Below are 27,368 nucleotides of genomic sequence, written 5' to 3'. Positions count from 1 at the left end.
TCTCTCTTCTCCTTTCATGTGGCTGCTGGGGCCTGTTGTTAAGATAAATCAGACTTCAAACCACGGTCTCCATGTTCTCAGGCTGTGGATCTTTAACTGCTGCTTCAGAGGGGGTGTTTCAGGGTCAGGGGAGAAAGGTGGGTCTGTCTCTCCCTGATTTCCAGGTCCTCTCTCCCTGGCACTGTGCCCACAGTCATGGCAACGTGGTTTCTGCTCCATCACCCAGCCAAGACAGTGAGTCCCCAGGGACCAAGCCCAAAGAGGTCTGGAGTGGCCAAATGTTGATAGGGGCTCTGGCCAGTGGACCCCATCCTTGGAGGGGCCCTGCCCTGCCTGGTTGTTGATGAAAGGCTGCTTTCTTCAGGCTTTGGGATGCTAGGAGCATCCCCTCCCCCAGGCAGGCATTTGTGGAGGGGATCTGTCAGGAGCATCTCAAGGTGAGGTGTTTCATTATCAATGCTAATACATGCAGCACGAGGAGAACCTTGCCGAGGGCCCGGCGACTCCCTTGTGCTGAGTAACATCTTCCCCCCTGGATTTCATCCCAGGAATCCAGGCTTACCCAACCCCCGGGTTGTGCTGATCCCTCTGGCCACACTGCAAGGCAGCATTTGGAAGTTAGCTGCGTTTCCCGGAATCAAACACGCTCCCCCTCTCAGTGACCACGGGCTAGGCTGTAGCCAGGCTCCTCCACAGGCAGAGGCACCAGGCTGAGCCTCCACGGCTGAGCCGCAGAGCCGGAGCCCGGCCCCGTGGGCTGGGGGCTGGGGCTGCCTCCAGGAGGCAGCTGCTCGTATGCAGTCACCGTCCCTGGAGACCCGCCACAAAGGAGAGAAAGCCCTTTCTCCCGCAGCCCTTTCTCCCGCAGCCCTTTCCCTCGCAGCCCTTTCCCTCGCAGCCCTCTCCCTCGCAGCCGTGCCAGGGATGCCGGCACAGCCCTGCTCCGTGCGAGCGCGTCCCGGGGTGCGGCCCCTCGATCCTTCAGACACATTGTGTCCAAACTCTCGCAGGCAACAAGCTCGGGAGAGGTGGAACGGCAGAGCGGGGCAGCCTCAGGGCTCTTGTGCGCCCAGAATCCGGTGGCCTTGGTACTTCACTTTCAGGGACATTCCCAAGGCTGGGGAATAACACCTGTAACTCTTTCACGAGTTCATTTCGGGAACAACAATAGTCTGCTACCAAACCCCTTCACTGGTCTTTTCAAAGAGGATACTTCTTTGAACAGCCTGGTCCAGTGGAAGATGTCCCTGCCCTTGGCAAGAGGTTGGCACAAATTGATCTTTGAGGTCCCTTCTAACCCAAACCATCCTATGATGATTCAGTGCCTCTCCCTCCAAAGAAGGGCTTAGGTCCAGCCCAGCCAGTCCCTGCTGGGACCCTCTCTGGCTGCGTTGGGCAGGGTTTTGGTGGTCTGTGGTCCTGTCTCAGCCCAAGGGGGAAGAAGCACCCACACCTGCACCCACCCGGACCTCGGCCCAAGCCTGGACTCATGGGCAGGGTCTTGCCCGGACTGAGCCTCGGGGCTGGGGAGCCGCGGGGCTACCCAGGAGCTTCCCGGGAAGCTCTGGTACTCGGTGGGCTGGGAAGGGGTGGTCGGACAGCATGGACAAGGCGGTTTCTCCGGGACGAGGTGGGGTGCACCGTGCGGGGCTCGGCGGGTCCGGGCGGTCCCTGCCGGCGGGGACCCGGGGGTGGGGGCCGGCCGGGGGAGGGGCCGGTTGCCCTTCCCAGCGCGGGGCGGCGCCCGGCAGCACCGAGCGCTCCTCCGGGACCCCGCGGCGCCGGCGGGGGGGCGGCTGCCCCTTCCGGCGGGGGAGCGGCGGGACCCGCCGCGGGCTCCCGGCGCCGGGCGGGGGGGAGCCGGTGTCGGCGGGCGCGGGGCGAGGCCGGCGGGGGCGGGCGCTGCCGGGGCGGGCTCCATCCCTCCGGAAGTCTCTCCCGCTCCCTCCTTTCTCCTCCTTTCCCCCGACAACATGGCCGCGAAGTCGGACGGCGGCGGCGGCGGCCCGGCCGTGTTGCTGGAGAGCCCCGAGGGCGGCGGCGGGCGGCGGGAGGCGGGCGCGGAGCCCCCGGCGCGGCGGTACCGGCTGCGGGACGGGTGCTGGGTGTTCTGCGCGCTCCTCGTCTGCTTCGCGGACGGTGCCTCGGACCTGTGGCTGGCGGCCCATTACTACGTGCGGGGGCAGCGCTGGTGGTTCGGGCTGACGCTGCTGTTCGTGCTGCTGCCCTCGCTCGTGGTGCAGATGCTCAGCCTCAGGTGGTTCGTTTACGACTTCGCCGCCAGCACCAAGGACAGCGGCGGCGGCACCAAGGACAGCGGCCCCCGCGGCTGCTGCCGCCTCTGCGTCTGGCTGCTGCAGGGCCTGATCCACCTGCTGCAGCTGGGGCAGGTCTGGAGGTACGGGGGTACCCGGCGCGTGGGGGTGCCTGGGGGGTGTGGGCACGGCGGGGATGGGGCGGCTGCAGGGCCTGGTTCACCTGCTGCAGCTGGGGCAGGTCTGGCTGTATGGGAAGTATGGGAGAACGGGGGACATGGGGCTATCGGGGTGATAGGGGTGCTGAGGGGATGGGGATGCTTCTGGGCTTGACACACCTGCTGCAGCTGGGGCAGGTCTGGAGGTACGAGGGTACCTGGGGGTGAGGGTACAGGGGGCTGGGGCTGCTGCAGGGCCTGATCCTCTTGTTAAAGCTTGGGCAGGGTTATAGGTACAGGGGGAAGGGGCATATGGGGGTCATGAAGCCAGGCGGGGCCTGGAGGGAGCGGCACAGTGCAGCAGGGACATGGGTGGGGATAACAGCATGGAGACTTCAGGAGGGGTTGGCAAGGAATGGGGAAATGGGTGGGGATGGAGAGGTGAAGCAGGGGCCTAGGCAGCTGGGGAGACACAGGGATCAATGTCTCTGCGGCCCCGGAAAGATGAGTGATGGAGAAGAGCTCTCAGCCATGGGCACAGGGGGGTGTGGGTAGCAGCTGTGGGTGTGGGTAGCAGCTGTGGGTGTGGGTGAGGAGCCGCAGCCCAGCTCAGTGCCACAGCCCTGCCATCCCTGCTGCCAGGTGGTGCTGGGCCTGTTGGGGACTTGCCTGGCCATGGCAGTGTGATTCTGGGGGTGTGAATTGCTTATGCTGGGCCCTGAACACATCGAGGCTCCTGTCCTGATCTCACTGGATATGTGGGGTGGTGGGCAAGGGGGTGCTGGTGGTTCCCATCTTGTCCAGGCTCTGCTGCTGCCCCATCCCACTCCTGGGGACAGGCTGGTGGTGTGGGCAGGGCAAGCAGCAGACAGAGAGGCTGGGGGAGCTCAAGGCCCTTCATCCGCCTCTCTGCAGACCCCCCAGCTGCATAAGGTGCTGTTTTCTTGGCACCTTCCCCCGCTGTGCCGCGGGCCCAGCCCCACACCCTCCAAGCTCCAGCCCCTCTCTGGGGAAGAGCCGGGCCGGGCACCGGGCGGCTCTGGAAGAGCCGGTGCCGGGAGGGCAGACAAAGGCAATGCCCGGAACAATGCCTGGAGCCGGCAGCACTCCCTGCTCGGGTTTCCATCCTGTTTCCCCTCCCGAGTGCTGTAGTAGAGACTCTCTGCTCGTTCCCTCTTGGTGTCTGCATGTTCATTCCTCTGCTGCTCCTTCTGGGATGCTCCAGGGTGTTTAACTTTGTTTGACAGTGCAGTGTGTTCTGTGCTCAGCACACCTGCCAATATACCTGCCCTCCCCCATCCCCCTGACAACGGGACCACTCTCAGGGTGCTCTGGCTGCAGGGTGGGTGCAAAACCTACTTTGGTGTGTGAGAGGACAGGAGCTCTCTCGCTCTGCCTGCAGCTGGCGTGAGCCTGGCACACCTGATCCCGGCCCAAGCTGGAGCTGAGCCGCAGCCGGGGGCTTTGCTCCTGGGGGTGTCAGTCCCGCTCTTGGGTCGGCTCTGCCATGGAGACTCTTAAGCCAATTAAAGCGGTAACTCTCAGCACTCACCCTCCAGGACATGTTGGTCTCAAGCAGCAGCTGAGGCTCTTTCTAATCTCTGGATTTGGGATTAGTTAGGGTGACCAGTTAAATGCAGTTTGTTAAACCCATTAGTGGGGCTGGATCCGGTGCAGGAGGATGTGGCAGCTAAAGAAGTGTTGGATAAATGCTGCAGGTGAAAGAAAGGATTTTCCCTGGTCAGAGCACTGTGCCCCTTGCCAAACATCTCCCCCTTCCTGATTTACCGGCCTTCTCCCTCACCTCTGCAGATGTCACCACTACCAACCTCACTGCACAGCCCCAAGCCACACCTGTGATAAAAACCCCCAATCCCCAAAAAGAAAGCTGCTTCTCACCTGCAAAAGCAGCTCTGAGCACTGGCTCTGTGGTTATCCCTGATTAAATCTGTTGAAGTTAGCAGTCATTGGTATGTTCATGGTGCACATGCACAAGCTCCATCACAGGTGTCTCCGGAGATGCTGCTGGTGGCATGACCATGTGCCCGTGTAAGCAGTAGCAGCAAGGGCCCATCCCCAGCTGGTCCCACACCACCACTGTGCTTGTGGGCCATGCTTGGATGGTTTTGCAGCTCAGGAATTGTTATCCACTCACAAAGCCCCCAGCTTCTTCACCAAAGCAGCTCTGCATGGCAGGGATGCTGCTCATGCAAGTGTCCTCCTGCCTGGAAGTGTGCCAGGGTCCCCTGCCACCTCTATGGGCTGGCAGCTGGCCAGGGTGTGCTGCAGGTCCCACTGGGCTGGGGACAGCCCTATCAGTGCCTGTGTCTGTGTTAGCCCAGGGTCACACATGGTTTGGCTGCCTGGGGTCACTGGGGCAAGGCCAGTGGTTCCCTCTCTTCCTGAAAGCCCCCATCAGCCTGTGTACCCACATCCTCTACTGGCCTGGGGACCCAGTGCCACCCCTCAGTCCTGGTGCCAGTCTGGTAGCAGTCCAGGAGGGAAAGGTCATCCTGGGCAGGCTCATGAGGGGTGGCGGAGCTGTGACCTGCAGGTTTCCCCACCACTCTGCTCCCTAGATCATTGATCTGTCTGTGTGGGGGCAGGAGCCCTCCCAGCCCTTGGGGCCCTCAGCTTTGGGGTGTCATCTTGTCCTGCTGCAGGACCCAGTGTTGGCAGTCCCCCTCTGGCCCTGGTGCAAAGGACAAGGGGTTTTTAGGGCCAGACAAAGCCTTTCCCTGAGCACAGATGCCCTCAGGTACTCCCATCTGCCCTGAGTAGCCAGGGTGTCATGGTTTGATGCCAGGGCACCTTGGGGTGTGGGGCTGGTGAGACACAGTGGGTATGGTGACATGGGCACATGTGCAGCTCTCCCTGATGACCTGACTTGGTAGGATGTGTAAGGGATTAAAATGGCTGTAACAGAGAAGCAATTTTCTCCTTGTTTAAATACAGGATTAAGGGATGAGATCCCAAATTATCTTCTAGGAAAATCACACTTCCCTTTGCTCACTCTGGGACCAGAGGGTCCCTCATCCTTTTCCATCTGAGGATGATGATTAGGGGATTTGTTTGTAACCAGAGCTGGGCTTTTCTCCTCATTCATTTTTTCCAGCACTTGAGAACTGGGCTCAATAGTTGGGAGTTGGGGGCAAACAGTGACACTGGTGACAAATCCAGCTGTAGTGGGGCTCTGACAAAACCAGTGCCCAACCAAGCCACCACCTTCCTGCTGCAGGGTTTTTGTTGGATCACTCTTTGCAATACAAAGGAGGGAGCAATTAGCCCTGAGAGCTCTCACTGTCGGTTTCTGCCTCATCATCAGTTTTTTTGAAAATTAAATGATTTTTTTTCAAGTGATTGATTCTGTGTTTCCCGTGCAGCTGCCATGGTGCAGGGCTGGGGAGCGCCCGCCGTGCTGGCAGCGCCGGGATCGCTCACTGGGCTGAAACACCACGGCATGATCAAATGCAGAACAAATAAGAATCAACATTTCATTCGGGAGAGTTGATGGGAGATGAAATCTCATTTTAATGAGACCTATGGAGCTGGCAGACAGAGGGATAATTGTGCCCTTGCTGAAAGCTGGGGAGGCCATGGGTCACTTGTTGAATAGTGCAGGACCCAGGGCTGGGGCTCTGTAGTGTGTGTGCGGGGCTGCTCTGTGCCATGGACAGTGGGATCACTGATGAGCCCAATTATCAGGACTAATTACAGGGACAGGATGAGGTCACCAGCTCCCAAGCCTAGTTCATGCATGGGCACCCTGGGACAGCAGTGACACCCTGCAGCAGCCAGGTCTTTACATTGCTTCCCCTGTTGTTTCCCCCTATGCTGTGCCTTCCCCCCCTGGGCTGCCCACTGGTTTTCTCCCCACCAGAGAGGAGGGTCCTTCACCGGGCCCTTCTGAGGGGCCGTGGCCCTGGTGGTGCCACAGTGGCAGCGCTGAACTGGCTGCCGTGAGCAGGTGGCACTGGGATGCAGATCTGTGCCAGGGGCCAGGAGCCAGGTGGCTACAGCCTCTCCCCACCCCAAGCAGTGAGGGACAGGCTGCAGCAAAGGCTAAAATTAGGTGCTGCCCCGGAGGTGGAGGTTAAAACGTCACTTTGACACCAGCACAGAGAAGGCGGTGGGGGCTGGGAGTGGGGCTGGGAAGCCAGAGCAGATGGCAACAGGGTGTCCTGAGGGCTCGGTGGCCCCAGCTGATGGCCCTCACTGTGCTCTCCGGGCTGTGCAGCCCCGGGGATGGGAGCACTCTGCTGTCCCTGCAGCGGGAGCAGGGCTGGCTCCTGCCTCCTCCTGCTGACGGATGAGCTGAAAGTGCTGTGATCAGGCTTTCTCCCATGCTCTGGGCTGATGGAGTTGTCTGGCAGCACATTCTGGAGCTGATGGAGAAGCCATTGCTCTGCCAGAGGATTTTATTCTCTGGAAGGAATCTGTGGCCTGATGTCCTCCTGCTGCACCTGTTTTCCTCCTCACCCGGCTCCCTTCTCCTCCTCGCCAACAGAGCCCTGGCCGTGGTGCAGGCAGGACTGCCCGGGGAAGCCCTGCCTGGCCAGCCCTGCCTCCTCTCCCGTGGTGCCAGATCTGGCCCGGTGCCGTGGGGAGGGTCCCTGGTGGCGGTGACTCAGCCGGGCGTGCGTCGGTGCCACGCACAGCTCCGCTGACCTCCGGCCGACCACCAGATGGCCGGGGCCAGCGTGTGGCTGAGCCCACAGCCCTGCCAAGAGCCCAGGCAACACCGGCATGAGCGCCAGGAGCTTCCTGTGGGCAGCACGGCACAACCAGCTGGTTCCTCCATGCTGGCCAGGGCAGGAGGAAGCAGGGTGGGCTCTGCACCAGCTGGGACTGAAATATCCCTTTAGAGAAGCAGCCGGATGTGGTGCTGGGTTGGGGCAGCCTGAATCCATGGGTGGCTGGAAAGTGAAGCTGTGGATGGGATCCCTGTGGGGGAAGCCAGACCCTGCATGGGTGGTTAAGGATTTGGGTGATAGTTGGGTAGGCACTCTATGGCTGGGTGGGCAGCATGGTGATGTGCTGGGGCTGTGGGGTGCTGAGCTGGCTTTGCACAAGCTGCCCCTTCCCAAATTGGAGCCCTGGCCTGGGACAGGGATGCATTCTTCATTGCTGCTGCCCTTCAACTCCCGGCACCCCTAGCCTAGGGGGCTTTCCGCACTCCCAAATCAGCAGGAACAGGTTGGTAGTGGTCACAGGGCATTCCTGGTGTGGACAGAGTGGGGTGAGCTCACCTGGCAGTGTGGGCTCACCTCACCCTTGGCCTGCCTCGCACAGGTACCTCCGCACGCTGTACCTGGGGCTGCAGAGCCGGTGGCAGGCTGAGCACCGCCGCCGCCACTTCTACTGGCGGATGATGTTCGAGAGCGCGGACATCAGCATGCTGCGGCTGCTCGAGGCCTTCCTCAAGAGCGCGCCCCAGCTCGTGCTGCAGCTCAGCATCATGGTGCAGCAGAACAGCATCGAGCCGCTGCAGGGTAAGGGACAGCGCTGGTAGGGGACAGGGTGTGGGGAGGGAGGTCCCTGCCTTCTGTGGGCTCTCATGGCCGCTCCCCGCAGGACTCTCAGCCTCGGCCTCGCTGGTCTCGCTGGCCTGGATGATCGCGTCCTACCAGAAAGTGCTGCGGGACTCGCGGGAGGACAAGATGCCCATGTCCTACAAGGGTGCCGTGGTGCAGATCCTCTGGCACCTCTTCACCATCGCCGCTCGTGCCATAGCCTTTGCCCTCTTCGCCTCCGTGTTCCAGCTCTACTTCGGCATCTTCATCGTCACCCACTGGTGCATCATGACCTTCTGGATCATCCAGGGCGAGACGGATTTCTGCATGTCCAAGTGGGAGGAGATCATCTACAACATGGTGGTGGGCATCATCTACATCTTCTGCTGGTTCAATGTCAAGGAGGGTCGGAGCCGCTACCGCATGTGCATCTACTACATCATCACGCTGTCGGAGAACGCCGCCCTCACCATCCTCTGGTTCCTGTACTACGACCGCAAGGCCACCTCCGACTTCAACGCCTTAATCCTCGTCTGCGTGGTCAGCTCCAGCTTCGCCCTCGGCATCTTCTTCATGTTCATCTACTACTGCCTCTTGCACCCCAACGGCCCCATCTTCAGCCACCGCTCTGTGGGCTGCATCTTCCGGCAGGAGCCCCCCGCGGTGCCGGGGTCCCCCGTGGAAGCCGTCACCAGCCCCCCGCGCTCGCTGCCGCGGACTACAGGGGGCGAGCGGGACGGGGCGCCGGGCGAGCGGGACAGCTGCGTGCCCGTCTTCCAGGTGCGACCCTGTGCCCCGCCGGCGCCGGCCGCCCGCGCCCTGCGGACAGAGGGGCCCGTCATCCGCATTGACCTGCCCAGGAAGAAGTACCCGGCCTGGGATGCCCACTTCATCGACCGGCGCCTGCGGAAGACCATCCTGGCGCTGGAGTATGCGTCGCCCACCACCCCCCGTCTGCAGTACCGCACCCCCGGCGCTCCGCAGGAGGTGCTGGAGTACGAGACCACCGTGTAGGTTGCGGGGCGTGAGGCTGCGGCGGGAGCGCCGGTGCCACCCAGGCCACCCTGCGTCTCCACAGCTGTTTGCCTTCCTTTGGGTTTGCCGGCGCTGCCGTGTCGCCGTGCCAAGCATCTCGTGGGCGGTGGCCGGGGAGGTCTCTTGGTGCTATCCCCTCCCCGCGCTGCCTTCCCGCAGCCCAGACCAGTCCCACCCGACGGCGGCCGGCCCACGCCCTCCAGGGCTCGTCCTTGCCAAAATACCTCACCGGTGCCTGAGCCCAGGCGGTGGGTGCTGTGGCCCATATCAGCGGTGCAGGATGGGGACCGGGGGCACCCTGGGATGGGGGCGGGCAGCTGCCAGGGGCACGGTGGGGCACTGTGGGGCACAGCAGTCAGCACACATGTGCCTGTGCCACGGCAGAGCCGTGGGGATGGAACATGGCTGCACTGGGGTGTGCATGCATCTTGTGGCCCCCAGAGAGCTGGGGCAGGGACAGCCGGGGTCCATCCAGTCCCCCCCATGTCTCCCACTTCCCCCAACTCTGCCACACCAACCCGAAGTGAGCCCCTTCATAACCCTCCTCAGTTCCCCCGGCTCAGGGTTGAGCCATGTCCCCAACTCCATGGGGTCTCCACTATCCTGTGAGGAATAGACCCTGGCCTGGGGGCCCCTCATGGGTGGGCATGAACCTTGAACGCCTGGTTCAGAGCTGGGTCCCCAGCTGAGGCCAGGATGGCTGCACCCCATCCTCCCCCCATCCCCACAGAAACTGCTTCATCTCATCGGGTTTGTTTTCACCTGAATGGTGACATTTTGTGTGACATTTTCTACCTCCGCTGGGGCTGGGGGTGGCAGGGCCTGGCTGGCACCACTGAGGGGTTTGCACGGGGCCGCCGGCGTTCCCCGGATTCCCCAAAGTGGGATTCACCCCCAGCTGTTCTCCTCTCCTGGGCTGGCATCCCTTCCCACCTGGGAGCCTTTCCATTCACTCCTTCATCAGCATCACCCCCCTCCAGCTCCACAGTATAAACCTGAGCTGGGACCCTCCCTCCCCTGACCTCACCCTGTGTCCCCTCTGCCTGTCCCCAGCCCCTGCCCCGCCTGCCTCTGGCTGCTCCTGCCTCCCCAGAGCAGTGGGGCTGCTCGGGCTCTGCATTTGAATGTCCCTGGTCCTGCCCAGATCCACCAGCCCCCACCGAGGGGCTGTGCTGAATGTACCCTGTGCCCCCCAGCCGGGACTGTCCCGGGGGGTTGTGCGTGTGTGTGTGTGTGTGTGTGTGTGTGTGTGTGTGTGTGTGTGTGTGTGTGTGTGCATGCAGGGGCTGGCAGGGGTTTGCAGGGCAGGGGAGCTGTTGGACCCCCCAGCCTTGTGCTGCCCCACCCTTGCCCCCCACACCCATGGCCCCTGTGCCTTCCCTGCATCCCCTGTGCCCCTGCAATGGCTCCAAAGGGTTCTGGCTCTGGCTGCCCCAAGCCACAATGACAAGCCCTGCCTGGGCTGGGGAGTGTGGGCAGCACTGAGAGCCCCTCTATGCCATGGGGCACCGGTGAGGCACTGGAGGATGGGAGGAGTGGGATGGAAGAGTTACACCTGTTGGGATGTGGGGTCCCTGAGGGCCAGTGTGGGTGCCCGGCCCTGTGACACGGCCGGGCTGGGAGGGGTGTGGTAGTGGCAGTGGCATCACGTTACTTTTGTTTCCCATTACTTGGTAGCTGGGGTGACACCAGGCTGGGCTGGCCATCGCTGGGTTCAGTGGTGCTAACTGGTGCTAACTGGAAGCCTTGGAACCCTTTTAGGAGGAGGGTGCAGAGCATGGCTGGGGTTGAGCAGTGGGCTGGGCCCCTGCCACCTGCACCGCTCCTCCACTGCAGCCCCCGGTGGTGTGTGCTGGTCGGGCTGGGGCAGCCCCCCGTGGTGTGTGCTGGTCGGGCTGGGGCAGCCCCGGCGTGGGGCGGCTCTGGGGCGGGGTCTCTTTTCCTCAGGGAAGGTGGGGGCAGTAGCCGGGGGTGCTAGGCTGCTCCAGGGCTCACCGCTGCAGGCATCAAGCAGTGTCACCGCAGCCCCTGAGCGGTACCCAGGTGGTGGCAGCTCCTCCCTGGGTCCGGCTCACAGAGGATCTGGGAATGGGACATACGGGGACTGTGTGCCAGCACGGGGCGGCTCCTCTGGGCTCCCCCTGCCCCCTGTCCACCCCAGGGCAGAGACGCCATTTGGGCACGCCCTTCACGCCGGGGTTTGTGGGGGGACCCCAGGGCCACGCTGGTGGGTCAGAGGGACACTTTTCTATGCACTCAAGCCACGGTACCCTCAGCCCTGGGCTGCTCTGGGCAGAGGAGTCTGGCCACGTGTGGGGTTCGGGGGGACCCCTCAGTCTCACTCCTGCCCCAGGCCACCCCCCTGTCCCCACCCAGCCTGTGCCACAGCAGCAGCCAAACCCAGAGCCCTGTTCTCCCCCCCGCCTGCCAGGGTGGCAGCACCTGCCTGCTGGGACGACAGGGGACACGACCGAGGGCCAGGGTGGACACAGCTCCAGGGGTGCTCGAGCTCCCACTGGGGATGGCGGGGTTCTGGTCCCTGGGGGTGTCACCCAGGGGTGGCAGCAGGGCTGCTCCAGCTTCAGGGAGTGAGAGAAGTTTGTTCTGGCAGGGGCTGCCGCGGGGTCTCAGCCACATCCCTGCACCCCCGGCGCTGGGACCCGGCGGCTGCTGTCACGTACTGTAAATACTCTGTGTGCCACCTTCTTCTCTTTGACCCTCGGCGCGGGCGGGGGCGAGCGGGAGGCCGGGGTCCGTCCCGAGACTTTTTTGTATACCACAAACTTTTTGTATATTTTTAATTTTGCTGCAACATGAGATATTAAATTCATTTCAATAAGCCCTGCCTGTGGGATCCTGTCCTTGTCGGCACCTCCAGCTCACAGCTGGGGCTCCAAAGCAGGGCAGGATGATTCCTCTGTCCCGGATTGCTAGGGGACATCATTAACAGAGCAGGATGGCTGTAGCAGCGCTGCCTGCTGGTGTCGGTGGCCCTGGCCGGTTCCTGGCCCTGGCGTGGTGGCCGGCAGGGAAGGGGTGCACAGGCAGGATGCTGCATTTCGGGGAGGAAGCTGCCGGACACGGCCACTGCCGGGCCAGCCTCCTCCCTGCCCCTGCCGGAGGCCCCGATCCCCCGGCCAACCCCCAGACTCACGGTGGGTTCAGACCCCACGGGCAGCTGTGGGGACGGAGTGCTGGAGGCAGCTGTGCGAGTTCCCGCCAGTGCTGTTCCCAGTGCCAGGGCCCCGTGTAAGCAGGACAGGATCTGGGCAGCGAGGTCTGGGAGCCCCCAGGGCTGCCCCATGAGGACGGGGCTGATGTGGGGTCATAGGAAAGCAGAACCAGCCCCAGCCCCAGGAAAGAGCCCCACAGTGAGGGGCAGGGGCTGCTCCATAGTGGGGTCCCACAGGCACCATCAGCACCTGCTTTGGTCCCAGCACCTGCTCCAGTCCCATCTCAGCCCACTTCACCCTCAGTCTGCCCAAATCCCAGCCCCAGTCTCAGTATAAATGTGAACCCCAGCCCCTGTGCCAGCACCAGCACCAGTCTAGGTCCCTGTTCCAGCCCCACCTCAGCCAACTTCAGCCCCTGCTTCTGCCCAAGTAACACCTCAACCCCTATCCCAGTCCCAGTCCAGTCCCAGTCGCAGTGCCAGCCCAGCCCAGCCCAGTCCCAGCACCCCCCAGGAGAGGCAGGAACTCACATCCCGGCTATCCTGGTGGAGTTTCCGACACAGGAAAGCGCCGCGGCGCCGAGCGGGGCAGAGGGGGTGGCCACAGCACCGCGTCCTGCCATGGACAGCGAGGCCAAGAAGGGGAAGAAGGTGCGTGGGACTGGGGCTGGGGTCCGGGAGGCTGGCAGGAGGGTGGGAGCGGGTGACATGCACAGGCTTGAGAGGCCCCACACCCCTCCCACAGCACGGCGGGGAGAAGTGGAGCCACCTGAATAGTGCGAAGGGCCAGCAGAGAGGTGCTCAGCTGTTGCCCCCTCCACCCCCCCGGGTGCTGGGTGCCACGGACCCCGGGTGTGGGACCAGGGTTGGGTGCCCTCTGCTCACTCGTCCCCGTGCCCGTTCCCCTGCCAGGGTTTCGTGTCGCCCATCAAGCGGCTGGTTTTCCCGAAGGCTGCGCGGAGGGCAGCGCTCCGCAGCAGCGTCTATCGGCGCCCGCTGCACTCCGTGCCCCTCTACCCCCCCGACTACCTGATCGACCCCCAGATCCTGCTGCACGACTACGTGGAGAAGGAGGTGAAGGTAAAGGGATCCCCAAAAGGGCCTGGGGTCACTGCTTGCTTGGGGTGGGGTGAGGCCACCACACCTCAGTGCTGAGAGCCACACACAGAGTGGCCAGAAGGGTCCGGGTCCTTTCCCTGCCCAGGCAAATACCCAGGGAGGGGGGTGGTGCGCTGGCTGTGCAGGGAGGACCCCCTAACTGCACGATCTCCCTGAACCCCGGGGAGATGTGTCCTGACCTTGGGGCCATGGGCCAGGGGGAGTGTGCACGCCCCAGCCTCCCCAAGCTGCCTTGGGCTTTCCCTCCCCAGTTTTTAGGTCATCTGACATGGGTGACATCGTCCCTGAACCCCTCCAGCCGGGATGAGGTGCTGCAGCTCCTGGACACGGCCAGGGTAAGAGCGGTCCCCACTCCCCGGAGGGTGGGCACCGGGTACCCCATCCTGCCGGGTACCCCACTCTGCAGCACCCGCACTCTGTCCATGCAGCAGCTGAAGGAGCTGCCGCTGCAGACGACGCCGGAGCAGGACAGCATCCTCAGCCTCTCGGCGCGCTGCCTGCTGCTCACCTGGCGCGACAACGAGGAGCTGATCCTGCGAATCCCCACACACGAGATCGCAGCGGCCTCCTACCTGCGCGACGATGCCCTGCATCTCCTCATCCTCAAAACCGGTGCGGGGGTCTGGCCGAGGGCCACCAGCCGAGCCCCGAGTGGCTATGAGGGGCTGGAGCACGGCGGGTGATGGGTGTCAGAGTCTATCAGGGCGGCAAAATCCCGCGTTGTCCCTTTCTTGGTGTGTCCCATCCTCTCCTACATACAGAGTCCTGGAGAGGTGTCCCCAACACACTGGAGCTCCCACATCCCCATCCCTCTGCATCCCACTGGGCTGGAGGGACAGGGAGGCCAGGGCAGGGGCTGGGGATCCAGCAGGGTGGGCAGCGCAGCCCCCCGCCCTGACGCCCTGTCTGTCCCCGCTCCCCCAGGCCTGGGAGTGGACCCGGTCCCCGCAGGGGCACACCCCGAGGCGGCCCCGGCCGGCTTGCCGGAGGCGTTTCCCGCAGAGAAGCGAGCGGGGGGCTCGTGGCCGGAGGGGCGGCTCGGGGGCCCGATGGAGCGGCGGCACACCATCTGCAGCCTGGACTGGCGGGCGGCGCGGGGCGGGCAGGAGGGCCGGCAGGGCGGCAGCCTGGAGCGGCGGCGGGGCGGCAGCTGGGAGCGGCGGCAGCGCGGGCGGCCTTCGGGCAGCTGGGAGCGGCGGCAGCCGTGCGGCGGCAGCTGGGAGCGGCGGCGGGCCGGCACCGCCGGCGGCAGCTGGGAGCGCGGCACCGGCTTCGGCAGCTGGGAGCGGCGGCACGCCGGCAGCAACCCCCTAGACCCCCAGGAGCCCTGCCCCGACGCTTACTCCAACCTCATTATCCTCGCCGTGCCCAACAGGGTGAGCGGTCCCGGCGTGTGTCACCCACCGACCGCTCGCCCACCCAGCGGCACTCACTGCCCGCGTCCCTTCCCGCTGCAGGATGCCGGTGAGGAGTCCTGTGCGCTCATCTGCCAGGTGTTCCAGATTATCTACGGCGATCAGAGCATCGAGTGCGTGGACCGAGCCGGGTACCACTACACCTCCACCCCCACACGGCCCTGGCTCTCCAGCAGAAGTGAGTGGTGGCAGACAGGAGTGGGAACATCAAGTGGGGTGTCATGGGGCTGACGGGTGGGGATACAGGAACACATTGTGGGGGGTTTGCCTCTGCTGTGAGATCTCTGCTCTCCCTCCCCAGGCGAGAGCTGCCGCACAGATGGGACATACGGCTACGATGCTGACTACAGCTGCTGCAGCTCCTTGTGAGTCTGCCTCTCCCAGGGTGCCCTTGGACTGGGGTGGGTCCCACCGGATCCCCAGGGTGCCCCTGGGTGGGTACCCCTGCCCTTGGTTGGGTGCCAGTCCCCACTGCAATGATGCCCCAGCCCAATGTGATGGTGGGTGCTGTGCAGTGGGTGGGGGGTAGCTGGGCACAAGGAGGGTACAGGGACTCACTGACCTGTGTCCTCCCCCAGCAATGGCTCCCACGAGACCTTTGAAGCATATTACAGTGGCACCTCCTCGCCCTCCTTCCACCGCTCCCACCACAGCCTGGCCACCGCTTGCAGTGGCAGTGACCAGAGCGGCGCAGGGCTGGAGCAGCTGCAGGACTACATGGTGACGGTGAGGGCACAGGGATGGGCACAGGGACAAGCAGCAGGCCAGCAGTGCCAGCAGCTGGGGCAGGGGAGGAGGCAGGTCTGAGCTCCCTGTGCCAGAGAGCAGCAGCAGGACACAGGGTGGGGTGCTGGGGGCTGTGGGGTGCTGAGGGCTGTGTGCTGCTGGTGTCCCCAAGCTAAACCGATCCCTGTGTCACCACAGCTGCGCAACAAGCTGTCACCACAGGAGATCCAGCAGTTTGCCATCCTGCTCCGTGAGTACCGGCTGGGCACGCCGGTGCAGGAATACTGCACAGAGCTCCTGCGCCTCTACGGGGACCGCAGGAAGTTCCTCCTCCTGGGTGAGTGTCTGCAGCCACCCTGTGTCACCCTGGTGATGTCTGTGCATCCCTTGGGGACATGGGGCTGGCCCTGGGTGTGCTTCAGGGGATGTCAGGACCCTGCTGCTAACTGGGAGCGGGATGGGACAAACCAGTAGGGCTGGCACTGCACCCCTGAGCAGCCTCCCAAGCCTTATGGTGCCTCTGACAGGAATGAGGCCCTTCATCCCTGACCAAGACATTGGGTACTTTGAGACCTTCCTAGAGAGCATCGGGATCCGGGAGGGCGGGATCCTCACCGACAGCTTCGGCCGCATCAAGCGCAGCATGAGCAACACGTCGGCCTCGGCCGTGCGCAGCTACGACAGCTGGTCCCTGCGCTCCGAGTCTGAGTCCTTCAACCGCATCATCACCGACATCACCCACGACATCGAGGCGCTGGCACGGGATGAGGAAGAGGAGGAGGAGGAGGAAGAGGACAACTACCTGTGAGCCAGTGCCAAAACCCAGCTGTGCTCTCTCTGCTCGCTGATGTGGCGCTGCACCTCCAGGACCAGGCTCAGCAGGTGCTCAGCTCTGCCCCAGAACCAGGAAGGGTGAATTTGTCACCGTGGGAGGGGACAAGCCTTTGCACTGCCCTGTCAGGTCTTGTCAAGGCTGTTGGAATCACAGGGCATCTGTGGCTGTGGGGGAGACACATGTGCTGTAATTTCTGCAGATTTCAATTAAATGCTGGGGCTGGGAGCAGAGCAGGTTCTTCCCTGGGGAAAGGCCCTGCCAGAGTGCTGGGGCTGCTGTGGCGTGGGGTGAGCTGCCCACTCCAGTGTCACCTGAAGGTCACCACAAGTGTCAGGATGCTGCTGGCTGCTCCTGGCTGGCTCCAGGTGATGCTCAGAGCAATGGAGCGGGTCAGCAAGAATGTGCTGGGAGGGGAAAGGGCTGGTGGCCGCAGCTGGCCCGCTGCTGCCTGCTACGCTTGTGCGACACTCGTCCGGCCGCGGGCTGCGGGTGTTTCACAAAAGGAAGTTCCTGCCCCGGACCCGGCTTCCTGCGGTCCCGCCCTGCAGCCCCTCCGCCGCCGGGGGACAGGGCCGCGCTCCCCGCCGCCCCATGGACCTCAGCTGATGTTCCCCGGTCACCGTCCCCGAGCCGATTCCCCCTGGCCACTGTACCCCAATATCCCACAGCTGCTGGCCCTTGGCTGACGGCCTCGAGCCAACATTCCCTGGCCCAATGTCCCTTGGGGGGGGCTACGGGACGGTGCTGCAGCCCCAGGGTGGTGTGCGGGCAGCAGACGCTGGGGCTACCGGAGCAACTTATTTTTTCTACAAAAAAAATTTACATATGGAAACCCTTATGAGGTGTGACGCTCTCCCACCCTGGCTGCTTCCTCTAAACGCGAGCAGCCCATGGTCAGGGTCACACAGAGCCGTGGGTCCCCTTGCTGATGCTGCCTCCATCCGGAATTCAGGGGTTGTCCGGGCAACCCAGAAGAAAGGCTGGAACACTGCGGGACTGTAGGGCGCCGAGAGGAGCTTTGGCACGGGAATAGCAGGGTCAGCAGGGACACGACAAAGCCAGGGGTACCCGGACCTCTCTGAGCTGTGCTTCACAAAGCCAGTCCCATGCACCCCAGTGTGCCCTCCACTCCCTCATGTCCTGCACTCCACCACGGATTCTGAGAGCATTCTCTTCTCCTTCCTGGGACAGAGACCCAGACTGACGCTATGCCCTGTGCTCCCCCCGTGCCCCCGCCCTTCATGGCCCTGCACCAGGTGGGGAAACATCCTGGGGGCTGCTCCGGGGTGCGGGACCCAAACCCTTTCGGTGTCCCGGGGATGGCAGATAGACAAACGGGCTCTGGCATCCGTCGGGGGTCCCTAAGGGCAGTGGGGTCACACAGGGCTGGGATGTCCTTGCGGGTGCGGTTCGTGGGATGGTGGTCTCCGCTCCCAGCCCGGCACGGAGGACACCGGCTGTACCCGCCCCTTCGGAGTCGGAGGCGGGACCGCACCGGGAGGGGCGTGGCCGTACCGGGCAGGCGGCGGGAGAGCAGCCGGGCAGAGCAGAGCGACGGCGGCAGCCCGGGCTCCACGACGAGGACCGGGAGCGGGACCGGCGACGTGCCCCAGGGTGGCAGCGAAGGTGAGAGCTCCGAGGTCGGAACCTGCGTGCGCGGAGCCCAGAGGGCAGCGAGGGAGCCCCGCAGCCGGTGCCTGGCAGCCCGGTGGGTCCGACCCCGCGCCGAGCCGGTCGCGGTCAGAGCGGCAGACCCTGGGTGACTGGGATGAGGCGATGGCCGGGAATCTCACGGGTCCCGGTGCAGCCCCGGCTGGGCACAGTGTAGCCCCGACGAGGGGGTCCCTGCCGGTGGCTTTGCAGGGGCTGCCGAGAACCGAAGGCACGGGCAGGGGCAGCAAGGGCAAGGGACTGCGGGCAGCCTTGCTCCGGGAACGAGGCACCTTCATCCAACCTGGTCCTCACGGCTGGGGACACCGCATGAGCCCTGGGATCTGGCTCTCCAGGGTGGGACACATCAGGAATGCCAGCTATGCCACAGGAGCCAGGGGGAATGACCCTTGGACCGGCCGGGGTGTTTGTGCTCTGTAGGGCCGGATGGAATGGGACGGGAACAGCAAATACCTGCAGGGGTGATGGTGTGAGCCACGTCTGGGTTTCAGCTGGGCACCAGTGGTTTTGCCAGGATGGATCTGGCACAGTCCCCAACCCATGCCCAGTGAGGGTGATGAGCTGTCCTGGCTGCCATGCTGCTCCTGCTCTGCCCTCGGGAGCATGGCTGACCCAGGCTTTGGCAAGGAGGGAAAGACAAGGAATGACCATGGGCTGTTGTGGAGGTGACAGTGATGTTCCTCAAGAGCTGTGCTGTGCACATCGAGGGTTCAGCCCTGAGCTTCCTCCTTCACTGGCACCTTCTGCTTTCTCTGCACCCAGGTCTCCCTGGCCAAGGGAAGTACATTTGCAAGGGGTTTACCACTTTTACTGCTTCTTGCAGCTTTTTTCCCACTGAATTTCTTGGGGTGCTGGAGAAAGGTGAGCATTTGTCTTTGCCATGGACTGGCTGTTTGGGGCAGCTCCCACCCAGCAGAGATCAGGGGAGCACAGTGTAGAGTGCTGACCTGTGGTGATGGGGGGGCCATGGGCACCAGGGGTGCTATGTGGGGACCCCCAAGCTGCAGCAAAGCTCACCATGATCAGGGCCCCTCTGTGCAGAAGATGCTGAGTGTGACTCTGCTGCCATGGTACCCGGTGCCTGCACCCTGTCCTGCACCCTCCAAGGGCAGGGAAGCTGCTCCATGGCTGCTGCTGTTGTCTCCCCAAACTTCGCTTCCAATGACATCTCCAGGAGTTCCCTTTTCCTCTGGAGTGTCACTGGGCACCCCAGTTCTCTGAGGCTGTGGGAGGAGCAAAGTTTCCCTGTCAGAGCAGAGCAATGGGGTGGGCACTGGAGCCCTGTGCTGTGGGAGCTGATGGGAACAGGGCTGGACTGGGGCTGGAGTGGGGCTTTCACCTCTGTTGCAATGGCCTCACTTCCCCTTCCTTGGCTCTAGCATGGGTTGTGTGAGGTCAAAGGAAGCTGGTGTCCAAGAGAAGACAACAAAAACTGACCCTGATCCTGGCCCCACCATCCAGCAGGGCCACTATGTGAGGGACCCCACAGCCAACAACAAGAGGGTGAGTGAGGAGAAATTTCAGGGCTGAGTTGTCACAGGGGGTTCAGCCCTTCTTCTCAGCAGTGCCACCAGCACTGAGAGTGGAGCCAGCTGAGGGCACTGGCAGTGCCCGTGCCCCACAACACGGACTTGGCTATGGGGTGGGACTGGGAGCCCAGGCCACACTGAGACAAAGCACAGAGCGGACCTGGTGGGAATCCAGGAATTATGGAGAAAGGGAGAGAAAAAGGAAGGTGTGGGGAGGGGGTGGAGATTCTGGTGCTGGGCGGGTTGTCATGTCAGGTGGTGCTGCCCCTCGGGTGCCCTCCTGCTCCTGCCACTGCTGTTGGGGCCAAGACCCCCCATGGGAAATGGGTCTCTGCCACCTGTGATGTCACCCTGTGGTTTTGTTGCACTTTTCAGAACAACAATGTCCCCAGCATGGCTGTGCCCCTTCCCGAGGATGGTAGGTACAAGGGGGCTGCAAGTGGGTGCAGGGGGTTGGAGTGTGTGGGGGCAGCGTGGCCTGATCCTCTCTGACCCAGGGGTGAGCATTGCCAGTCCTGGAGGGATGGGAGCTCTGGGCTCCCCTGAGGGGCCAGATGCGACATGATGAAGATGGAGGTGCTGGGTGCTGTGGGGGTCCTGGCCAATGTTCTGGCCAGTGTTCATGGCAGGAGTGTGTGGGCACCCCATCCCAGCATAAGGAGGGGTGCCCAGGGAGCTCCCTCACTGCAGGCCTGGGGGACAGCGTGGTGCTGGCGCTCTATGACTACGAGGCCATGAATGCTGGGGACCTCAGCTTCCAGAAGGGCGAGCGGATGAAGGTCCTGGAGAAGTAAGTGCTGCTGGCACACCCCTGTCCAGCATCTCCTGATGGCTTGTGTGGCCCTGTTGGGACTTTTTTCTGGAATTTGCCCTGGAGGAGCTTCTGGTACCCAGGTGCCAGGAGCCAACCCAATGCCACTTCTGTCATAGATCAGGGGAATGGTGGCAAGCACGGTCGCTGGTGACAGGACGTGAAGGCTTCATCCCCAGCAACTACGTTGCCCAAGACAACTCACTGGAGACAGAGGAGTGAGTCCATCCCTTTGTGCCAGATCCTGGCTCCATGCTGTCCCATGCCTCCCCACTGCCTCTGTCCCCACTCCTGCCTCCTGTCCTGCCCCCAGCCCTGCTCCACTCCAGCATCCCTGGGTTCCCTTGGCTCTGCTGCAGGTGGTTTTTCAAGGACGTCAGCCGGAAGGATGCAGAGCGGCAGCTCCTTGGCCCTGGGAACATGATTGGCTCCTTCATGATAAGGGACAGCGAGACAACGAAAGGTGTGGAGGGCTGTCCATAGCACAGTGGTGGGGAACAGCTGCCCAAAGGGCTTCCCTCATCCACCTCTGCCTGGAAGAGGAGCTCCCTCCCCAGCTCTGGGGATCTGTTGTGCTGCAGGGAGGGACTGGGGAGCCCATGCTCTGGCTGGAAGTGCCCCTGCAATGGCCTGTGGTGCTGCCACATATCCGAATCCCACTTCAGGGATGGGGGATGTGTCCCTTTGGGGCTGCTTTGGGTGTTTGGGGTACTGGCCTAGGGCTGAAGAGGTGGTGGCAGCACAGAGGGACGGGTGCTGCTGGCTCTGCTGGGCGATGACTCTGTGCAGCCAGGATGGCCGGGAGCAGCAGGAATGTGCTCCCGTGGGAGGTGCCAGCTCTCCCCTCCCTGCAGGCTCTTACTCGCTCTCGGTGCGGGATGGGGACGAGCTGCGGGGTGGGGCAGTGAAGCATTACAAGATCCGGACTCTGGACAGCGGCGGCTTCTACGTCTCCCCACGGAACAACTTCAACACTCTGCAGGAGCTGGTCCAGCACTACAAGGGTGAGCCCTGGGGTGCCCGGCCCCCCTTCCCAAATGGGGCTTTGTCCCTGAGCCAAGCAGCCAGGCAGCTGGGGGTGTGCAGAGGCTGAGGAGGGGCTCCTGCCCATCACCCCTGGGCTCTGACTGCAATATGCAGTGACTTCCAGACCTTCCCCTATTGCCACGGCTGGCCTGCTGGCTGTCACAGCTGTGGTGCTGGTGTCCCTGCACACCCACGGTGGCCAGAACTCCCCCTTGAAGCACAGTGTGGCCGGTGAGAGAGGCTGGCTGATGGCCCTGGATGCTCCCACAGGTCAGAGCGATGGGCTGTGCCAGAAGCTCACCCACCCCTGTCGAGTACCCAAACCACAGAAGCCCTGGGAGAAAGATGCCTGGGAGATCCCTCGGGAGTCACTGAGCCTGGAGAGGAAGCTGGGAGCTGGGCAGTTCGGAGAAGTGTGGATGGGTGAGAGTCATGGGGAGGTGGCTGGGAGGATGATGAAGGTGATGGTGAAGGAGGAAGGGTAAGGCATGTGTGAGAAGGTTGAGGGATGGTGGGGTGGAAAAGAAAGGAGGGAGTGACCTGAAGGAGAGAAGCAGAGGGACATGGAGATGACCCTGCTTTAATGAAGGACCTGGTTGGGGCTGGGCATGTGGGGACAGTCCTGGGCTGTGTGTGGCCTCCAACCTTCCCACAGCAGCTCCATCTGCAGGGCTGGGGCTTGGGCTCCAAAGCCCAGTGCTCCCAGGGCAGTGTGGGAATGATGTGTTGTGCCATCCCCAGCCACCTACAACAAGCACACCAAGGTGGCAGTGAAGACCATGAAGCCAGGCAGCATGTCCGTGGAAGCCTTCCTGGAGGAGGCAAACCTGATGAAGACTCTGCAGCACGACAAGCTGGTGAAGCTGCATGCAGTGGTCACCAGGGAGGAGCCCATCTTCATCATCACTGAATTCATGGAGAAAGGTGCAATCTGCATCCTAAGTGATGTCTGTAGGCACTCAGGTTCCCTGGAATGGTGTAGGATCAATCCTTTCCAAATCCCCAGGCTCATCTGTGGGCTCTGCACCAGCTCCCAGGACTCTGGGAGCAGTTCTGGCTCCTGCCACAGCTCTGGGGCAGGGTGCTGTGAGGGGATGTGGTGACAGCACTGGGAGAAGAGGGACACCTAAGAGGGAACAGATGAGTACAAGCACTCTGCAAGGCAGGAGGGAGCCTGCACTGGTGCTCTCCCCTCATGCCTATCCATGGGAGTGGAATGGGGGATCAAGTGTGTTTCCAGAGTCCCCTTGTCCTGCTTGGGTCCTCGGGACCCTGTGCCACCCTAAGGATGGGTGCAGGCCTCCAGCTAAACCAACAGCCCTGGCACCTTTCCTTGTAGGGAGCTTGCTGGATTTCCTGAAGAGCAATGAGGGGAACAAGCTGCCTCTCCCGAAGCTGATTGACTTCTCTGCCCAGGTGAGGAAGGAGCAGACCTTCCCTAGCTCTGAGTGGCCCTTGCTCCCCTAAAAAGGGTGAGTGAGAAGCCTGGGAACTTACCTGCAGCTTGTGCAGGGCCAGCCAGGAACCTGGTCTGAGCAGTGCTGGGGATGCAGTGAGGTTTCCTGTGGGCAGCCACTGCCTGCTCACCATCCCCATCCCGCTGGCCTTACAGGAGCAGGGCTGTGTGAAAGGAGAAGTGGCAGCTTCCCCCTCACCACACCAATATCTGCAGCACTCAGCTAGCCCACCTGCACCTGAGCAGTGCACAGCAGAGCTGCACAGATCCTGGAGAGGATTGGCTACTGACTTGTATGTCTGCCATGGTTCCTGTAGCCCTCACAGCCCATGAGCGACTCTGCTTTGTGGAGAAAGTGGGGATGAGGATGGGGCTTAATTCCACAGCTCACATTTGCACAGTTCCTTCTCTGGAATGTGCTGGTGCTGGTTGATGTGGCCCAAGCAAGCCCAGGGCAATGTTATCAATTTCTATAATTGATAACTATTGATACTGGTAACTATAATTTCTAATTTGCTGCTGCTGTGACAGTTACCTGCAAACCTTACCTGCAAACTTGGCCAAAGCCTCACAAACCCAGCATGGCCACACACCCAGCCCATCCTGACCCACCCCCAGCACTGCTTCAGGACAGCACTACGGGGGTGTGACGCCCTGTGGGTTTAACAGGAATCCTGCAGCATGATCCTGTGTGCTCCCAGTACCCGAGAGGCTGAGCCAGGCATGGTTCCCAGTCTCCTGGAGGGAGCATAGCAGGCTGTGTTGTCCCAGGAGAATGCTTGCGAAGGGCTGTGGTTCAATAAAGTCACCAGAGGGCTGTCACAGCAGGGGAAGGCAGCTGGAGAGGCAGGAGGACTCAGAAATAATTATTTCAGGGATATTTTCAGGAGCTGACTTTGAGTACAGCGGAACAGACTGTTAAACACCTCACTCCATGTGCAACCATTTGCACAACCACTGAGTCCCTGCTGCTTCTGCAGCGCCCCTGGGTGAGGACTGAACCCAGGGACCCATTGTGCTGAGCTCAAATATTTCACAGAGGCATCTGAGCAATGGGAAAGCCAGGATGGGAGCCCTGTGGGCTGAGACCAGGTCACTGGCTGCTGGAGCTGGCTGTGCTGGGGTCTGTGCATCAGCTGTGCACTCCTGCACCATCTGTTCTCAGCAAGCTGCCTCGTGCCAACCCCGGCTCGGCCCACAGCTCCGAGGGGCTGCTCAGAGCAGCTCTGGGGAGAGCAAAGGCTGAAGGGCTGTCATGGGCAGGCAGCAGCCTGGCCCCTGTGCTGGGGCTGAGTCACTGCGGGCAGAAATGCATCTGTGGTGATGGAAATGATCCTTCCGCTCTTGCCTGGTTACTTCTGTATTTAGTGGGGAGAGCTCTGTGGGAGCTGCACCTCACCCACAGCTTGTGTGGGAGTGATAAGGAGAGGAGGGTCTTCCCCTGGCTGCTCCAGCCCCTTCACATTCTGGATTCTGGTCACATCCAGGCGTGGGGTAATAGGACAGCTTTGAGGTTTGGTTGGCACACACTGAGTCACCTCTGCCTGATCAGGGCTGAGACCTGCACACACAGCACTGAGTGTAGAGACTTCAAATTTACACCTTGCCCTGCAAACACTCACAGACTGTGGTGATCACATGATTTTCTCACACAGCAGCTTAAAGGTGTCATGTTGGGCTGCTCACCCAAACCCCAACCTCTTCTGTAAGGGATTTCCTGCTTGGAGAGGAGTTTCCATGCAGGAAAGTCACAGAATGGTTTGGGTTGGAAGGAACATTAAAGCTCATCTCATTCCAACCCCCTGGCAGAGGCAGGGACACTTTCCACTAGACCAGGTTGCTCCAAGCCCTGTTCAGCCTGACCTTGAACACTTCCAGGGATAGGACATCCATCTCCTGCTGTGGCTCAGCCTCCCTTCACCCTTTTCTGAGTGCTGCCCAGAAGCAGTTGACTTCTTTGGTGCTGAGGGGGTGTGTGATATTTCAAGCAGCCTGTTTGCATTTGCCTTGTTCCCCTGGGGCAGATTGCAGAAGGAATGGCTTTTATTGAGAAGAGGAACTACATCCACAGAGACCTGAGAGCCGCCAACATCCTGGTGTCAGCAGCGCTGGTGTGCAAGATTGCAGACTTTGGGCTGGCCAGGGTCATCGAGGACACCGAGTACACGGCCCGGGAAGGTGCTGGGGGCAAAAGGTTGGGGGGGCTCCCTTAGGGCCACTTGGGACCATAGTGGTCCTGACCCTGGGAGGGATATGCTGGGTACATGAGCAGAGGGAAGCTTCTCTCATTTGCATCACTTCACTTGTTCCTCTTCTGTTTGTTTCTTGTTCGCCATATTTCACCACCCCTTTCTCAGCAGTTGGGGTTGAACTCGTGTTTCCCATTGGATCTCTTTGTCCAGGTGCCAAGTTTCCCATTAAATGGACTGCACCAGAAGCCATCAACTATGGATCTTTCACTATAAAATCAGATGTCTGGTCCTTTGGGGTGCTCCTGACTGAGATCATTACCTATGGACGCATCCCCTATCCAGGTAAGGAGGTGAAATGCCTCCTCTAATCTGATTCCAAAAGACACATTCCACCTTCTGGGCCCCATGCATGTGACCTGAGCTTCTCCAGCTCCATGGGAAAACCCTGTAAATCATTATCATTAGGGACCACCCTGTATTTTATACTACTATTAATTATTTTGGTACCTTTTTCCAATGGGGAATTACTCTGCAAATGCTACCACAAATGGACCATGAAGGATCTGGGGTGGCACAACAGGCTGTTCTGAGGAGCAGCTCTGCCCTCACACTGACTTTTCATTGGAAGCAATGGCTCATCACAGGCGTAGCATTTTACCTTATACAAAGTGATTTTAATTTATACCAAGTGATTATAAACCCCATCTGTCCTGGGGCACAAAACTCCATCCTACAATAACCCAGAATCTCCTTTGTCCACGTTTCCCTGACCAGGAACAGGAGTTCCCCCTTCCCAGCCCCTCCAACCACTTTTCCCTTCCTGGAGACATTGCCCAAAGGGAGAGAAGTTTTGGGTTTGGGGATTTTATGACTTTTAAAGTCACCAGTGATAAAGCAGATGATGTTCTCCTGTCCCTGTTTTCCAGGGATGTCCAGCGTGGAGGTGATCAGGGCGCTGGAGCGTGGGTACCGGATGCCCCGCACAGATAACTGCCCTGAGGAGCTCTATGACATCATGATGAGGTGCTGGAAGATCAAACCCGAGGATCGCCCCACTTTTGAGTACATACAGAGTGTTTTGGAGGATTTCTTCACTGCGACAGAGAGCCAGTACCAGCAGGAGCCCTAGCATGGGATGCTTGGGGCGGACACTGCCGGCTCTTTCCTGTCTCACCTGTGCTCTGCTTCCCCTGCCAGCTGGCCCGGGAAGCACAGCCTTCCTGGAGTGGCTGGGCTGGAGGAAGCACGGGATGGAGGGAGAAGAGATGTGGCCATACCTTGTGCCTTTCCCAGGAGCCTGAATGTCCATGAGGCAGTGGCTCCAGGAAGTGCTGGCTGGACAGTGGATCCCAGGAGGATGGACAGGGATGGGGCCAGGCCTGCTTTTGCTGCAAGGAGAAACCCAGACCAGTAATTTTTTAATCCTTCTGAGATTTTATTATGTTGTTCTGCAGAAGTAGGTGCCTTAGCGTGCTGACCTTTGTGAAATGCCCTGCAGTGCTTGTGCTCCCTGTGTGATTGATCCCAGGGGCCTCCCCTAAGGCACGATGCAGTGCAGCCCCTGGGCTCATTATGGGCTCATTATCAGCACAGGATCCTGGCCTTTGGATGTTGAGTGTCACGGACCCTTGTCCTCCTCTTTCCCTCCTGAGTTTCCTTCCCCAATATTTTCATGGCAGGCCCTGTGCAGAGGGCAGGTTTCCTGAGGCTGTGCCACAGGGGCAGAAGGACATAGACAGGGCTTTTCCAGGCCATCCCTGCATAGATCCCTCTCCACCTGCCTTGGGAGGAACCTCTGGAGCCCAAAGCCACAGCAAAAGGAGCCCTCTCCCCCATGGCAAAGCTAACAGGCAGGATTTGTTGTCTGCTGGGGTGTTTGCAGTGTCAGCAAGGGCCAGGTGCTCCCTGCACACTTGCTTTATCTTACTGTTTATTTTTAGTATTTTATTAGGTTATTTGGGGAAAAGGAGTAAACAGTATTTTTTTAAGACAGACGTGTACCTCTTACAGCGGGGAGATTGGTGCCTGTGATTATATTTTTAATACCAAGAGGCAAACGCCGTCGTTTCTGCTTTGTTTTTGTTTGTTTGTTTGTTTTTGTAATCAATAAAATATTTATCAACCTTTCCTCTCCTGGCCGTTCCTGCTGCTCCGCAGGAGGCGAGGGAGACGCGGATAAACTGGGGCTCGCAGCGCCCCTCGGAGCGGGGGCTCCAGAGCCGGGCAGACCCGCAGCGCCTCCAGAGCAGGCCAGGCCGCGGCTGCGAATCGCCCGGGAGGGATCGGGAGGACCCAGGAGGTTCGGAAGGGTCCGGGCGCCTCCCGGCCCCGCCGCCCCCACCAAACATGGCGGCCGCAGCGTCGCGCCCGCTCTACATGCAAAGCCCGCTGCCCTCAGCAAAGATGGCGGTGCGGACCGCCCCTTCCCCGGCCGGCTTCGCGGGGCCGGACACCT

The 27,368-nt window shown here is 61.5% G+C and overlaps 3 protein-coding genes across 4 annotated transcripts; all 3 read left to right on the top strand.

Annotated features, from left to right (window-relative positions):
• The first annotated feature begins 1,973 nt into the window (after positions 1-1,973).
• Positions 1,974-9,217, top strand: XKR7 (XK related 7). The gene is made up of 3 exons (XM_030230040.2): positions 1,974-2,398; positions 7,706-7,905; positions 7,988-9,217. The coding sequence occupies exons 1-3, from the start codon at positions 1,974-1,976 to the stop codon at positions 8,938-8,940; spliced, it is 1,578 nt and encodes a 525-aa protein (XP_030085900.2). The 3' UTR covers positions 8,941-9,217.
• A 3,470-nt stretch (positions 9,218-12,687) lies between these two features.
• Positions 12,688-16,458, top strand: CCM2L (CCM2 like scaffold protein). The gene is made up of 10 exons (XM_030232208.2): positions 12,688-12,784; positions 13,046-13,213; positions 13,504-13,587; positions 13,681-13,864; positions 14,177-14,628; positions 14,710-14,845; positions 14,969-15,032; positions 15,246-15,393; positions 15,592-15,730; positions 15,921-16,458. The coding sequence occupies exons 1-10, from the start codon at positions 12,755-12,757 to the stop codon at positions 16,199-16,201; spliced, it is 1,686 nt and encodes a 561-aa protein (XP_030088068.1). The 5' UTR covers positions 12,688-12,754; the 3' UTR covers positions 16,202-16,458.
• Positions 16,459-17,745: 1,287 nt separating this feature from the next.
• HCK (HCK proto-oncogene, Src family tyrosine kinase) lies at positions 17,746-27,041 on the top strand. 2 transcript variants are annotated; one of them, XM_050982287.1, is made up of 14 exons: positions 17,751-17,854; positions 18,723-18,760; positions 19,279-19,402; positions 19,804-19,846; positions 20,119-20,218; positions 20,359-20,457; positions 20,599-20,702; positions 21,094-21,243; positions 21,536-21,688; positions 22,007-22,189; positions 22,605-22,681; positions 24,746-24,899; positions 25,124-25,255; positions 25,840-27,041. In XM_050982287.1, exons 3-14 carry the CDS (start codon positions 19,280-19,282, stop codon positions 26,040-26,042), a joined length of 1,521 nt encoding a protein of 506 aa, XP_050838244.1. In that variant the 5' UTR covers positions 17,751-17,854; positions 18,723-18,760; position 19,279; the 3' UTR covers positions 26,043-27,041. The 2 variants fall into 2 exon arrangements, with proteins under 2 accessions (XP_009091278.1, XP_050838244.1); XM_009093030.4 differs by lacking the exon at positions 18,723-18,760 and having other exon boundaries at positions 17,746-17,854.
• The last annotated feature ends 327 nt before the right edge of the window (positions 27,042-27,368 follow it).

Source organism: Serinus canaria, chromosome 20, assembly GCF_022539315.1.
Source record: "Serinus canaria isolate serCan28SL12 chromosome 20, serCan2020, whole genome shotgun sequence".
Taxonomy (NCBI): domain Eukaryota; kingdom Metazoa; phylum Chordata; class Aves; order Passeriformes; family Fringillidae; genus Serinus; species Serinus canaria.
This window is presented reverse-complemented; position numbering and strand designations above follow the sequence as displayed.